This window comes from Hibiscus syriacus, unplaced genomic scaffold (assembly GCF_006381635.1).
Source record: "Hibiscus syriacus cultivar Baekdansim isolate YM2019G1 unplaced genomic scaffold, ASM638163v2 tig00110279_pilon, whole genome shotgun sequence".
In the NCBI taxonomy this organism is placed as follows: domain Eukaryota; kingdom Viridiplantae; phylum Streptophyta; class Magnoliopsida; order Malvales; family Malvaceae; genus Hibiscus; species Hibiscus syriacus.
Window position 1 is genome coordinate 1,345,711 of NW_024062659.1, and position 16,443 is coordinate 1,362,153.

The 16,443-nt window shown below is 33.8% G+C and overlaps 1 protein-coding gene across 1 annotated transcript; it reads right to left on the reverse strand.

Annotated features, from left to right (window-relative positions):
- Positions 1-7,356: 7,356 nt before the first annotated feature.
- On the reverse strand, positions 7,357-15,514 carry LOC120115935 (zinc finger protein BRUTUS-like). The gene is made up of 14 exons (XM_039136548.1): positions 15,122-15,514; positions 14,401-14,610; positions 13,817-14,011; positions 13,353-13,711; positions 12,793-13,018; positions 12,421-12,589; positions 11,119-12,342; positions 10,772-10,943; positions 10,454-10,675; positions 10,233-10,370; positions 9,592-9,826; positions 9,402-9,461; positions 7,828-7,899; positions 7,357-7,736 (listed from the first exon to the last, which is right to left on the reverse strand). Exons 1-14 carry the CDS (start codon positions 15,419-15,421, stop codon positions 7,593-7,595), a joined length of 3,726 nt encoding a protein of 1,241 aa, XP_038992479.1. The 5' UTR covers positions 15,422-15,514; the 3' UTR covers positions 7,357-7,592.
- Positions 15,515-16,443: the final 929 nt, after the last annotated feature.

The following is a 16,443-nucleotide window of genomic DNA, read 5'->3' on the forward strand; positions in this document are numbered from 1 at the left end:
CTTGTTCTAAAGATTGTTTCCTCTTTAGAAAGAACTTTGATCATGTTTATGAAGTATATTAACAGCTTTGACACGCTACCCAGAGTAGGAGAGAGAGAGAGAGAGAGAGAGAGAGAGAGAGAAAACATAACAAACTGACAAATGGGGTCATGCAAGGAAGGGGAGAAAGAAAAGTTTTTGTTTTATGTACGGGGATTGGGTGCAGCTTTTTGGAGCTTTGGGCACTCTCAGCTAGTTTGGCTTGGAGCAGTGGCGATTGGATGGGGTTTGTGTTGTGTTCAACAGTAAGAAATGGGGACAAGTTAGATATGAACAGAGAGTTTCTAAACCCCCTTTTTTGCACTTGCCAATTCATTTTTTCTTGTTTATAATCTCTTGTTATGTAGTGCTTTCAACTTTATTTGTGTGCTTTTCCTTGTTGCACCGAGGCTCGATCGGCTTCTTAAAGTTTTATAAGTTTACTTCTAACATAAAATGTTTTTTCTATCCTGGTTGCGTTCATGATCCGAGTTGGTGGAATGGGGTTGGCCCTCTTTATTTGGGACCTTCTTGATATTTGAGACATGTATGGTTACACCATGTTAGCACAATATGGGTAATGACCTAGAGAGAAGTGGATAAAAAAGCACTTCATTTAATTAACCCTTTTACTTGCTGAACCAGAAACAATCCAATCTGTGACGAAAAAGGTTTGATATTCAGCACTGAATTTCTTTTTTTCCCTCTCATCTACCTTGCATTATTAGGTTATTCTGTCGTACGACACCCTAATATACGGTTAAGAAAAGACATTACCGAAAATATTAATTTTTTTAATATTTTCGATAAAGCGCCGCTTGAAAATATAAATTTTGCTATATAATTTCCGATAGAAAATCCGGTATAAAAAATAACATTTTAGGTAGTGCATAATATTAATATTTCAGGTAAAAGATAATGGTTTAGGTAATGTTTTACTAAAAATATTAAAAAACCATTAATATTTCTGATAACGTATTTCCTTAACCGTATTTTAACTCTCTCGTAACTTAGACATCCCCTGCGTTATTGGTTAAATGTTTATGCACTTGTGATATACATTCATGAATGTTTCTCCTTTTGGGCCCTTTCTCGTAGGTGTAGCCCTACCTTCCCTACCTTTGCTTAAATTCATAAAGGTGTAACGTAAAAAAAACTATTAAAATTTGACTAAATAATTAATTTAACCTCTATTCTTTATTTTTTAAATATTTTAATTCAAAAGTTTTATTTTGAGTTAAAAGTTGAAGCAACTACTTTATGATAATATTGTATTTATGGAGAAATTATTTTATGATCCTACGTCATTCATTGTCCCACATAATCTATAGTTCTAAGGAATCACATCTATTAATTTTAAAATAATTTTTAAATAACTGTCAACTCTTTATTTACATTTAGTAAAGACGTAAATTTTCACCATGAAAAAGAATGAGATTAAAAACTGTTATTAATTGGGACCATAAATAACGCAGTGAATTGGATCTATCTAATAAATTTTTGTATTTCTAGGACTTGTCCAGAGAGTGAATCTACCATATAATCCTTAGTAACATTAAGTGAAATCCAATGAGATCCGGGGAAATCTTTACTTTGAGTAAGAGATCTGGGAAATCTTGAACACCATTTTTTACAGCAGTAAACTCTGGTATGGTTTTAGATATGGAAATCATACAATAGTCCTTCTAAAACTCGAAGTTCCAAAAGCAGTACAGATTTGGATGATTCTTCTTTTCCTTTCTCTTCCCACTTCAATTAATAAGGGATTCGTTTCTTTCCACTTAATAGTATGTAGTTTAATTAATAATGTCTTAGTTTCAAAAGTAATAAAGCGAAGAAAAAAACCCTAGAACCTGAGGCACAATAGCTAATGGGTTACACTGCAGACACAATTTAATGCAGGCAGTGATTTTAAAGACAGAAGACAACATTTAAGACAAACATATTAACATAAATATTATTTAACAAATCAAGAGTTTCAGGTGTTTGAGATTGCAAAGATTTATTCCAGTCGGCTGGTTAGAAAGAAAACTCAAAGTGAGGCTAACCCTAGGGTAGGGTAGCCCTAACATGTGTGCCCTCAAGGCTCAGAGGCAATAGGTTTTAAGCAGAAGAGACTGCAAAAGCTGTCCACCACTCGTTTTGCATTTCAGAACTCAGATTCAACTCGAAGACATGGAATTATCCTATAGAGAGAAGAAAAAAGGAAACAAAGAGAGAGAAAGAGATTACTGCTTGGATCATATGCCATTTTTCTCCCCTTATAAACTGTGAAACAGTTTGTGATGATGGTTCTTAATCAAATGGATTCAGTTGGTGTTTTTGTTCAGGACAATCCATTTGATGACCCCTTTGCAGAACTTGATGTTGATAATACTCTACTTTTTGTGCTCGCTTATGGTTGTATTTAAGGGGTTCAAGGATGGATAGAGGGGCAGTTGGATATTGGCATTAAAAGTTTTAAATTATCTTATACTTTATATATATATATATATATATTTATATTTTTTATTGATAATTTATTTTCGTTTTTTAAAAATTTTATAAGTTTACTTACCTTAAAAATTTTAGAAATTTATTCCAATAACATTAAATCTTACTTCCGTCCTTCAAGATATTCACTACTACGTTATAAAAGGCATTACCTAGAGAGTTTCAAATTATGTATTTTTTCCCCGAAGCTCAGCAGTTTATTAATGTCCACCGCATCAATATTGATGGACAACGTGGAAATTGATGTACAGTTAATTTTTTTTATTTAGACGGAGAATCACGTGTGATAAAAGGTATAATAAACTCAATGATTATAGAAAAGAAAAAGATAATATTCCCAAAAGGAGGAGGAAGAAAGTTTGAGGGTGAGAGCGATTATGTTTGCCAAGGTTTGAGGGTGAGTTGAACATTAAGGACATCTGGTGCTGGAATAAAGTTTATCTTTTCAAATTGTTGAGGGATATTTTGGCGGGGAGGGGTTGTTATGGGTGGCGTAGGTAAACGCTCATGTGCTAAAAGGGGAGATTTTTGTACAGTTGAAGTTAAGAGCTCTGTGAGTTAGTCTTCGGAAGATTTTCATGTTGCGAGACGAGACTTACACTATAAGGGGTGTCCTGTTTAGACGGGATGTGGGTGTGAAAGAGATTTGGGATGAGATTCGTGGTAATAGAGAGAGGGTAGACTGGCATAAAATTGTTTGGTTTCCTCTCCATGTCCCTAAACTTGCCGTGGTCGTGTGACTCGCCATTCTCAATAGGCTGGCGATAAAAGATCGCCTGTTGAAGATAGGGATGATATTGAGTCCGGATTGTATACTATGTGGGGAGGATGCGGAGACACGTGATCATCTCTCTTTGGGTGTGCATTTTCGGTGAGCATTTGGAAGGGTATCCTCAAATTATGCAGACGTGATAGGGGGATCCATTCGTGGGGACAAGAGCTTGCTTGGGCTATCAACACATTCAAGGGTAAGTCTTTGGCTGTTTTGATTCTTAAGCTAGCTTGGAATGCTTTTCTTTATTTGGTTTGGGAGGAGAGGAATAGAAGAATTTTCCAACGTGTACAGTGATGCTAAAAGGAAGACGACCCCTTGTAGTCTAAAAGGATAACATCTAAAACCCAAAAGGTATGACTCTACGGTTAATATTTTGTTTGACGTGGCCAAACATATACTTTATACATAGAAATGCCAGTATTAAGGGCACTGTAGGTTTACCACAAGCAGAGGATCTTTGTCAACACCGTACCTTTCTCGAATATGTTTAGGGATCAATGGCATTGATTTGCGAACTTCTAGGCCTTGGGGTAGACTAGAACCACACTAAAAAAGTTGCACCTAACTAAAATATGAGAGATGGATGCCAACACACAAAGCGATTCAGGGCAGAGAGAAGGCATGCAGTCGGCTATAGGCCCCTGCTGATTCATTCAAATGTGTGAAAGGGAATGTTTAAAGCTGCTGCATGCCTAATTGGCTGTATATATATATATTTTAAGTTGATTGCATCATATGTCCCTAAATTATAAATCTCATTTTAAATTGGCCCTTAAACTTTTAAACCCAAAACTATGAATTTCATTCTAAATTAGTCCTTAAACTTTTGAAAATTCTAATTCATCCCTAAATTGTGACCCCCTTTCTAAATTGGTCCCCAAACTTTTGAATACTCCGATTTCATCCACAAATTCATCCAAATATATAATAGTTTCAACCATAGTTTATCCTAAATTTTGTTTTTTTTTCAAACGTATAATAATATAACTTGGCTTATTGATTTTATTAACAAGGGATGTGATTAGAATATACATTTAGTTTGGGATGAAATTGGAATGTTCAAAAGCTTTGGGGATTAATTTAGAATGAAGATCAATATTCGGGGATGAAATTGAAATATTCAAAAGTTTGAGGACTAGTTTAAAATGATAATCATAGTTTAGGGATGAAATTAAAATATTTAAAAGTTTAAGGATCAATCTAAAATAAAGATCATACTTTGAGGACATATTAGTACAATTAGATCTACATTTTATACATTCTTCTTTGTCTCTTATTTCAACAATTTAAAGTAAATTGTAAAATTCATTAAGCAACTTGAGTGTTATTCTTTCTAGAGAGTTTTGAGTTCGAGCATAAAGTCTGTAGAGTAATGAGTGTTCATTGTCAATTGGTTGAGATTATTTCGAACAAATATTACCTTATAATTATCCCGACTAATAAAAAAAGTAAATTATAGAGATAATACCATATTTAGATACTTATTTTGAAAAAAAAAATACTTCTAAATAAGTATTTTGACTAAAAAAAAGATATTTGAAATACTTAAATAAAAAGTAATATACTCTAGTTGCTCATCTACGATATAAATCCTTTATAATATAATAATTAATAATATAATCATATTAATCATTGTTAATTAAATATAAATAAAATGTATACATTTAGAATATATATATATATATATATATATATATATATATATATATATATATAAGAATCAGAAACAACCAAATTAAAGTATAAGAATTAGACTCAAAACTTAATGACAAATAAAAAATTGACGATAATTTAGGTTATACGTTAATATGCTGACTGAGATATGATAAAATCTGATCTCATAATCTTAAATGACTATCATGTATCAATCAACATGTTAACGTCCAATTCAAATGACCCTCAATTTTTTTAACTGAAAAGGATGAGTTTGTAACATAATGAATAGTCAAATGATTATTTTGTAACCTTTACTAATCAATGAACTCAATAAAATGATATTCTATAGTCAGGGACCATTTGTGTATTGTACCTCTCTCTCTCTCTATCTATATATATATATATAGTCAACATCAAAGCCTTATAGATTTATTTGTAATTCAATTCTAATCTAGCAGTTAAAAATTCTTAATATTAGGCTCCTAACCATAGCTCCAACCGCATTTACTTAATGCTGGAAATCATAGGTAATACCAACAACAACAAAAAGGTTAGTATTCACTGGGAAAATAAGTTAATAGAAATTATATAGACTTTAACTGTATCTTGAAAGAATTACTGTCTCAGAAGTAAAATCATCTTACTTGTTATAATCCTCGAAATATCATCTTGCAGGATTTTGTACACCTAAAATTTAAAGTGAAAATCAACAGCTGCTGCAGGTTGAAGCAGAGACGATGACAGAAGTTGGGGACCCAAAAGATGTAATATGTGAGGCCGTAGAAAAGCTCAACATTGAGTTGCTTATATTGGGGAGCAATGGCCGAGGTGGGTCCACAACCTTGACTTGATTTGGTTTCTTATTGTTTGAAGATTGAATATACAAACTGTGTTGGAAGCAGGGCCTTTCTTGGAAGCGTTAGCAATCACTGTGTTCACAATGCTAAGTGCTAACCGAAGCGTTAGTCTTCGGCCTTTATCAAATCCATCAATTTGTCAATATTACTGACGTAGTTTGGTGATAACGTGATATTTATTAAAAATAAATAATAAAATGTTTATTAAATTCAATGTTTAAAAAATTTAAAAATTTAACGTAATCTCTTAAACTAACCAAACTAAATAATAAAATTTTGAGAATTTATTTTAATATTTGTGTATAATAAATATTTTAACATAATCCCTTAATTTCAGTAGTTAAATAAATCGTTATTGTTCCTAGAGATTATGGATTCGAACATCAACGGTTGTAGCAGGGTGATTGAGTGTTCATTGTTAAATTATTAAAAATATTTAGAGCATATACTGCTTTGTTTGTAAACACCTTAGCTTAATCAAAAATAAAATATAATCGCAACCTGACTCTAATACTACTTGGGGTAAACTATGCATTTAATACTTAAACTATCAATTTTAATCCATTTTAATACTTAAACTATCAATTTTATTTCATTTTAGTATTCAACCATTAAAAACTTATACGTTTAGTACCCAAACTATCAGTTTTGATCAATTTTAATATCAAAACTTTAAATTTTTTTTCAAAATTTAACGTTAAATTTTGATTAAATTTTGAACAGTGATACTAAAATGAAACAAAAATTAAAATTTTAGTATATTTTGAAAAAATTAAAACTTATAATTTAGATACTAGATGCGTAATTTACCCTAATAATTATCTGTCTCGTAAGTGAGAAAAAATGATTAAAATAAATGCTAAGAGGGTGGACTCTTCTATCCAAATTATTATTATAGTTATTTGAATAACTCTTACAATTATTTTTAAGAACTTTTATTCAATAAATTATAAATAATTTTTAAGATATTAATTTTATAAGAAAATACCATAACTTTAATTGTGTTATAATTTATATTAGAAATATTTTTTAATCAAATAATTCTGTACTTCGTCAACTGTTATTAAATACCTTAAACATTTGATTTTATAAAAAAAATTAAAAGAAAGCGACGGAATTATAAAGGAACTAGTCAGAAATTTGGACCTTGTTCCTGCTAAAGGAAACGATAAACATAAACGCCAGTCAGGCTGGTATGCAGTCTTCATCCGCCTTGCACAGTCCCACCGGTAAACCTGTCATGCTTAATCTTCAATTTCCATGTCCTGGAAATAAAATCCGATCTATAGGCTAAAATCATACTCATCTCATCCAAGACTTCACCGGACGTTACAATTCTGGTCTCTGGTTTTCATAATGACGAGAGCAGAAAGGGTTGCCTGCTGATTTCCGACGATTGCGAAAGTTGCAAAATGTTAAAAAGGGACAGGAGCTGTTTGCATCTGTGGGGAGTAGCTGCACCTCCACCAGGTAAATTTCTCATTCTGTTCTAAATTTCAAATAGCATACTACCCAGTTCATCAACAACCACAATTACTGTCTCAAGTAAAACTAAAATGCACAATAGGCAAGGTAAAAGTTCTGAATACATAATTAAAACTTGCTTTGCCTTTCAACAACAATTAACGTCACTGAAAAAAAAAGGCTAATTTCTTCCATCTATAGGGATGAAAATGGGAAAAAAATTGGATTTAGAATACTGCGATAATTTTGATTCTATACGAGCCTTGTACGTAAGTGGGCACTCTTGAGGTATTTACATACATACCTAAATTAACATGAGACCAGATCCCTCAAACATTTGAGGTCGTGCAGAAGGTGTTTGCTGACTCGACCTTGATTACCCTGGTATTGTATGAACCACAATAACCGCACTTGTGATACATCCAGTGAAATGCTGCAGCTCCCTTCTTATCACAGTCATTGCACAGTATGTCCTGGATTAACAACACCAGTGTGTCGATATTCCTAAAAAAAACAAGAGCTAGAAGAATACACTTAAAATGTCATGCATGGTGCATGGTTTACCTGACAACGATTCATGTATTCTTCTGGAAGCTGCTCAGAAGCCAAAAGGGCATCGAGCATGCCAAAGTAAACCTGAAAAGATGTAGTATAAAAACTTGAGAATAAGTGGAACGTCTCAACTAGATGTAAAAAAATGATGGGTGATGAATGAAACGAGCCATTAACTACTAGCCATTTAGCATGAGTTGGGAACTTAATTAGATGTTTATGTTTCTGATGTATAAATCCCAAAATTGAACATGAAGTTGAATTCAATGTGTAATGTGAGCTGGAAACTTTCATTTAACACGAGTATACGCATAAAACTTTGAATTTAATTCAATTGCATACATGAAACTGAAAGACATCAAATCATAAAAACAAATAAATACAGCCATTTACATGTTCAAGAAATATAGATGTCTGTGCATGTAACAAGTAAACACAAAATGAAGCCATGTAGAAAACAGTGTTAGTGATATGTGAAAACTGAATCAAAATGAGAGTTCTATCATCTATGCATACAATTGCACCAAATTAAAGTTCGCCTATCACAGTGCACATAGGAACAAAGTTCATGTGCATTTTGAGATTGGATTTGACCTTTACTATTTGATTTAGGCTTTTGACTCATCTTTTCCCTTTTAAATTTTGCTATTTAAATTTAGCTATTATCAATGAATTTCAACAGGTGTGTTTGATCAAGAATTTGAAAATGAAATTATTTTCAAATCAATTTAATAATATTTATTAACATATTGTTTGAATAATCATTTTTTTAGGATGAAATTTTAGTGGAAAGTCAAGTGACAGGAAAAATATTATGAGATGAAGAGCACTGATGTCTAAGATTAAAACAGATGGGGGAAAAGGTCAATATGGGAGGCATACATATAATTCATGGAAACCTGAAGATGTTAATAAAAAGTTAAAATATATATTTTAATGAGTTTTCTAGTTAGAGAGAGAATACAACATATACAAAAACACATAAGACTTGAGTTGAGCCAATTTGGGCTAAATCTTAACTTTTTGGAAATTCCAACCTTATTTCGCCAAAGAAGGTCAATTTATGCATAGAATATGAAACCCTTTCTAAAAATTAAATTCCTCCTTGAAATCCCTCATAAAAATGCACTTCAATTTTGTATTGATAGTAATAATAAGAGTAAATTGCATTCATTTTCCTAAAGGCTGCTTCAAATAACATTTACGTTCCTCTAGTTTCAAACATCACATAATTTCCCTCAAACTTCACAATTGTTTAGAAAAACACCGTACTCAACCTAGATTTACATTCTTCCAGTAGGTAGTAAGTTGTCAATTGGAAGTTGCAAAAACAAAATGTGTATTCCAATTGGTAAGTTGACAATTTTCTTAACTGTTCAATTGATAGAAGGATATTCCTGATATGAATCGAAGATGAAACTGTGATCCTAAACAGTTAAGGCTTATATGATATTTAAGTTAAAGTTGTGCAAGCAAATAAAAATGCCTGAACCTGAAACAAAAAATCAACCTGCCTAACCCCTAAAATAATTTTATATGCGACATAAATTAAAATGGCAGTATGCATTTAAAATTAATTTTATTACCGCCATATCTCCCATTGATTTGCTACAAATTGGGCAGATGTAGTGACTGCATGCATATGCCTGACAAAACAAAGTATGTGATGAATTTATTATTAAGCACTCCAAAATATTGTTTCACTACATCAAAGATAAAGTTGATGTGTTGAACAGAATAAAATATCTGGAAATAATAAAGGAATACTGCGCAGACCTGAAAACATGCTGAATGCATAAAATGACCGCATGGAAGTGCTCTTACGCTTTCACTTGATGTGAACAAAAAATCACAGCAGATAGGACAGTTTATTTCTAGACCTTTCTCTCGACACTTGTGGTCCACCAACTTCTTGGACAGACAGCAATTACACACCATACAGTGAAAGAAATCATCACCAAGTCCCTTTCCAACACGGCATAAGTTGCAAAATGGGCAATGATAGACAGTCCTGATATAAATGGAAGAAACAAGATGAATATTAATAGAACAGCAACAGCAGTCGACAGTTTTTGTTACAAAACTGTCAAAAGTTTCCAGACTGAAATAAGAACCAGTTCACATTGTGCTCACAAGAACTCATTTTCTAAACATAGCTCAGTCTTTCTACAACCAATGGGACAAAGACAAACTTAGAAATTCTACTGAATAAACAAGGGAACGAGCAGATCAGGTACAAGCATTCTCCACTCTTTTGGGAGGTTTCTTTAGTGCTCCAGATGATCAAGAGACAACAGACTCGTTAACAAATTTCAAAATTACTCAAAATTTCTAGTTATCTTCACAATAATACTGAACTCTTTAGATCTAGTATCAACAAAGACAGAAAGAAAGAATCCTAAAGAGATTGATAGCACCTTTCATCATCAAAAAATTTGCAGATGCTGCAGTAGTATTTTGCCATTGAGAGCTGGCCACACGAAGGTGTCATGCAAACTGGTCCAACAGGCTGGATTTTCAGGCAACTCATGCACATCATTTCAGTTGTAGCCTTCCTGCAATTTAACAAAACAAAAGTTAAGCTTATAGAAGTTGGTCCTAATTCAAAACCGAGAAAGCAAGAATGGGAGAATATTACCGATCCATTGAATGGTCACTGACTTTATCATGACAAAACCTACATGTATATAATTTTCCACAGCAAGCAGCACGGAGTTTACAATTTCTTTTGTAATGTTCACATCCAAATTCCTGTTTCTCTGGATCTCTGAAAGATGGAGAGCATCCATGTATATCTTCCACATTAGAACCTTCCCCTGCTGAGGTTTGAGGAGACTTCTGCTGTGCGGCTATCCAGCGACTAGCATAACCGAAAATTTTATTAGAATGAAGCAATGATACAAATATACACAGACATACATTGGGCTCATAAGATTGAAGTATGGGCAGACAATACCTGGTCATAAGATTTTGAATAAGATAAGCTTTTCTCCTTGGATCAAGAGTTGAATCCCGAGAAACTTTCCTGATCTCTGCTTCAAGCTCATTCTGATTCATACGAAATATATCCTTCCATCCAGGTTTGAAATTGAGATCACTATGATCTAGACTCTCATGTACATCAGTGCCTTAAAAAAGAAATTTTCAATTTTATTAGGAAGAGATCATATCTGAAAATCCTTGATTCAGATATCAAGAAATTCGAAGAACTAACAGCATAAAATTTCAGTAACCTAGCAACCAAAAGAGACTAAAAAGATAAATAAAACAATATAAATCATGGACAGAAAGCATTAAACACACCAAGAGAAATGCAACTCTCAGATGTTGATGTCGTTGAAGATGCACCATTTCCTTCCCACCATTCATTAAGCCACTCACTGAACATTGTGTTCTTAGTTGCCTGTTTCCATGTGTCCATCATTTTATTCTGCTCCTCCTGAGTAAGGGCAGAAGTTACCCATGGCAACATTGACTGGAGCACCTCTGCACCTGTAGTACCAATAATTCGACCAACAATCTTGTCCTGCTCCTCCACAGAAAAATGTCTATCAAACAATGGCCAAAGCTCAAGTTCTTCTCGGAACACATGTTGATCCAGTGTTACTCTAATTGATTTACACATGCCCTGAAGCTGTGTGGCTTTCTCAATGTACTTTTGCATTGTATCATTTTGCTCAGAAGGATCAGAGTTAATTCCATTCAAGTTATCATGCACATCACTATTGTTCAAGCATTCACAAAGTTTCGTAAGTTCGGAAAGTGCAGATGAAATATCTTCAAAAAGCCTCTCCTCCTGTTTGTGATCCAGAATATAAGAGTGGCTAACGTTATGAAGAGTCTCCTTGGATTCTAGTGCTGGAAATACTATATCATCTTCAGCATTGCTGTGCGCTCTATATAAACCCCACAACAAGCGAAATCTGCCGGTGAACTGCCTAACGAAAGTCTCATTGCAATCATTAAGCTTTCCAGATTCAATATCCAAATATTCCAAATCTTTACGGATAGCTTTATGAAATTTGAATATGTTATCAATTGGTCTTAAGCTTCCAACATCGCTAGAGCTAATATCTGTTTCCCAGTTAAAAAGACTTGAGTTGAGGGAGGGAGCAGAAGGAGTAAAAGATAATGACCGCAAAGATTTTGCTGCAGCCAGAGAACTCATGCCCAGCTTACTGCTATTCACTCCTAAAGCTGGGACACAACAAGACTGATCACTACAGGATGATTTATGGCTATTTATTATTCCTGTCAACTGAAAAGAATCAGAGTCTTCAGATAAAAATAAATTTCCACGCTTTACTGGCCTTCTATTATCATCTGCCTGAACACAATTTGGCCTTTCCTTGGTAGAACAGATAGAGGTGCACGCACAGCATGGTTGGTCAATATCCTTCTGGACTCTAGCAAGTATTTTAGCAGGACAGCCACCAAATGCACTGGAAGACAGACAAACATCTGCAGAGCGACCTTTGCACACCCAACCAGAAAATAGCGTAACCAATGCAGAGTTTGATTGTGGAGCTGACCATGTAATCTGAAAGTTAGAAACATACAAAAGGAAAAACATAACGTAGAACACCCAGTCAATAATAATCAAACCTGCCAAATACATATTTTGAAGGAAAGACCTAGCTTCTTCTTCACTTAACAATCCCACCAACCATGGCAAGACACACTCGATTAATTTCAAGGGCATCACACATAAGCTCTGATAAAGAAGTTCTCTCTGTCTTTGAGGGGTGAAGTGCTTTCGAGCAAGTGGAAGTACCTACAAGAGGAATACAGCATACCTTAAGGACAGCACTAGGCGCAAAAAGAGATGAGAAACAAGGTTTCAAGTTATATGCTCTGGTAAACTTGCAGACAATTTCGTACAACCATTATACAAATGTCAAGAAATACAGAAGCATGCAATGTAATTCTACAAAGCAAAGACAGAAGGTCATCAAATTGAAGCAACAAAATACTTGCCTGTACTTCTTCACTATGGAAATGCTTCTGTATACTATCCATTATCTGATCAGCCTGTGAGCATAAATTTGCATAGAATTCAGCAGAAGATGAGTCAGCTCCCGCACTTTGAATATTCTCGATAAGGCACCGAAGATTATTAAATTGAATTTCTTCTTCTGCATGCTCCCGAGTAAAAGATAGTTCTGCATCTACAGCAGGGAATATAACTCTATCCTCAGCAATACTGCAGCAAGAGAGAAGATAAGTTAAATTCATAACAGATATTTGTTATGCTACCAGTCATAGAGACAGACAATAAGTTGCCCTGATACTTTATTTTATTTTTTCTGTATCGCACACCAGAGCGTACAATTGAAGTTTTTTAGCCAACTACAATAAACTCTGGCTTCAAAAGAGCATGCAAGATAGAAAGTGTCAGCTATGAAGTAATAACAATCCTGATCAAAGATGATTACTAATTTGGAATACCTCTTTCTAATAACATAAAAACAGCGTTGACAATAACGTTTTTATCAGAATTTAACTATTACAAGTGAAAACACAGAGAAAATCCACACCTGTGAAAGATGCATACTTCAGCAATGAACTGCAGCCTCTCGTTGAAGCCAGATAAATCAGAAAAATCACCAGAAAGTTGTATTTTCTTAGCAGACTCAGCTATATCATTCAGTTCTCGCTTAATAGCACTATGCCAAAGCATAATTTCATCTATAGGACAGGACAGAGTAGAATACTCAAGTCCAGAACTTAACTCTGTATATTTTCTTTTACAACTTTTGGAAGATTCACAAGCACAGTGGTCACTTTCAGTTGGACCTGGTAAGACAATAGGTCCAGAAGTTTCGCATTGAGCCTCATCCTTACAATTTTTACATTTCTCAGTTGTCTTAATGCCTTCCATCCAGGTGAAAATAACCTTCACAACAGAACTAAAAATGTGAGATTTGATTCTCAAAGGAGCTTTTGAGTTTTGGAAAATTAATTAATGATAATATCATATATAACCTAGAAGACTTGTCACCTGATGAAGAAGTTTCTCTCTTGGAATTATCTTGCTCAAGCACTTACGCATATCTCGACGTTCATCAGATGATATAGAGGAGGAAAGCCATGGAAGAAACTCCACCATCATATTAACAGGTATGCTGCAAAGAAATTGCCATACCAGTGATGCCTGCTCTTCGAATGTAAACTTCTCAATAAGCAAGGGGAATACCTGCCAATTCCAAAGCAATCATGTGAAACTAAAAGAAAATTTTAACATAGACTGTTTAACTCCAAATCCTAAATTTGAAACAGAATGCATCATGACAAGTGATCAATGAAGATAATCATCTCAGCAACGTATATCGCAACCTCATCCACCTCCAAAATATAGTAGATGAGCTGCTATCACACATCAAGAACAAAAAATTAGCTGACCCTTTTTTCCCATATATAATGGGGTAAGGGGAGATATGATAGTAGGCTGCCCCCAACGCCAGGTTGAGAGCAGCTTCCGTGGATACCTCCGAATTATGAAATGTCCTCCGTGGGACTCGATTCCACGACCAAAATCTTATATAATGTTTCATATGCAGCATTTGCCTCAATTATCTAACCGACCTGCTCCTCTTCCTTGGACATATGCTGAGTAACTGATGTCTGAAGGGCTCCAGTGCAAGAGGCTAATTCTCGCCGATAGCTTTCTTCATTCTGCATATCTGAATTTAGCAATGCAAACAACTGATCAAACAGTACACTTTCACCCTCATGTTCAAGTGAATATGTTGGAGCCACATTCTTCACACGATTATCAAGAGCCGGAAAGATAACCTACATAAGATAGCTATGAATTCAGTAATCAGTCCCAAACAACAGACAAATGTAAGGTGATGAATTGATGATGCAAACAACAAGAATAACGGGAAAAAAAGACCTTAGAGACACTGTACAACTTATATTAAATGAGTAAGTTAGAATAAGGCAGTTTAATTCATTGGGAAATTCTCAGTCTTTTGAGCCATCAAGGTTGAGAAGACTAGGACGGCAAGCTTTACAGAAATCAGCCCATATCTAAATATAGCGATACGTTCAAGTTCTATAACCAATCAAATTCTTTCCCTTAAATAATAAACTTTCAAACACGATAAAAGCATCACAAAACCTACGAATTTAGTATCAATTTCGGAAAAGCTAATTTCTGACGAAGATATCAGAATTTTTCGATAAGAGCAACAACAAATACAACACTCGTCGATTCAAAGGAAGGGGCAAAATAAAGCCAAAACTAATGTTTAAAAAAAAGAGAGATAAAGAACAATGAGGAAAACGACAACGCATGAACCTCATCTTCGGCGTGGCAATGGTTCTTATATATAGCACGAAGAAAATGATATCTCTCCAACAAAGAAGTAAGATCAGAGTCGTGGTGATTGGTGGCGAAAGATATGGCGTCTCGGTGGAGGCCGTCGAGCTCAGCCTTGATGGCCTTGTGAAAGAATAGGAAGATGAGAATGGGAGATTTAGATGCCGAATTCTTCAAGCAAGATTTGGACGGTGTGGATGGATCGATTGGATTCAAAGGACCTGCCATTATCGCCACGCCCCCTCCTCCGGCTTCTAAGCTCGAAAACGGAGTCGACATTATAGAGAAAGCAAAGTCGACGTGGTTTCCGATTCAGATTTCCAAAATCCCTAAATCCTTTGCCTGTTCAGACAACTTGGATATTTCATTTCACATCTTATTCTTTTCTCTTTGTGTTTGTGGCTTCTTTCCCTTTTTTTTCTTTCCGCTTTTATCTTTTTTGTAATTTTGCCTATTTTGTTTTCTTCTGTCTTGTTAGCGAGAAGTACGTGTTTTTCATCAATGCAGTAGATAAAATACGATTCATTATAGGGATTGGCATGGGTTGGGTTAGATTGATCTTTGGTCTACTTGATCTGAATCGAGAATAAGAAATTATTTATCGGAGATTCGATTTGATCTGACTAAAATAAGATTTTACCTAACCTAAATCAATATATAATTTAAAAATTCAATCCGACCCGAAATAATAATAATATCTTTATTCAATAAAACAATGACTTAATTGAAAAAAATAATATATATAGGAGTATTATTGTAATTATTCCTAAATATATAAGGTAAAATTATATATTTTTCGGGCCGGGTCGGGTCGGGTATTTTTTACCCTAAACCCGAACCTGACCAGACTCAAACATCACATTTAAAAAAATCGACTCGACCTAGCTGGAACCCGAATTTTTTTAAAAAAAATCCAACCCGATATTTATAATCATTTTATTTTCGAGTTATTTAGTTAATTGTTTAATCATTTTTATGTATGATTTTAATTATTATTTAATGATTAGTTTATGATATTTGATGGTTTTAGAGAAAAAAAAATAAGTTGTTTAACGTAATTAATCTATTATAATTTTTATTAAAAAAATTGATTTTTTTAATATTAAAAAATTATTTGATTGCCAATTTATGTAAACTTTACGCAAATTTATCTATTTTTATATCACATGTTCCATTTGGAGCTTAATACTTGTGATTTTAAGTATTAAGGGTTAAATCCATAGTTTAGGGTTTGAGAATTATAGATTTAAGTTTTAAGTTGTAGAATTTATGATTTTAGATTTTAAAATTTGGTAATAAAA

Bases quoted from the DNA above. Each gene is read 5' to 3' on its own strand.
- LOC120115935 (XM_039136548.1), bottom strand. From the start codon at position 15,421: ATGTCGACTCCGTTTTCGAGCTTAGAAGCCGGAGGAGGGGGCGTGGCG. The intron at 12,590-12,792 runs GCAAGTATTTTG...TTCCTCTTGTAG, and splicing joins TCCATAGTGAAGAAGTACAG to GTACTTCCACTTGCTCGAAA. The intron at 12,343-12,420 runs GTTTGATTATTA...TTACATGGTCAG, and splicing joins TCAAAATATGTATTTGGCAG to CTCCACAATCAAACTCTGCA.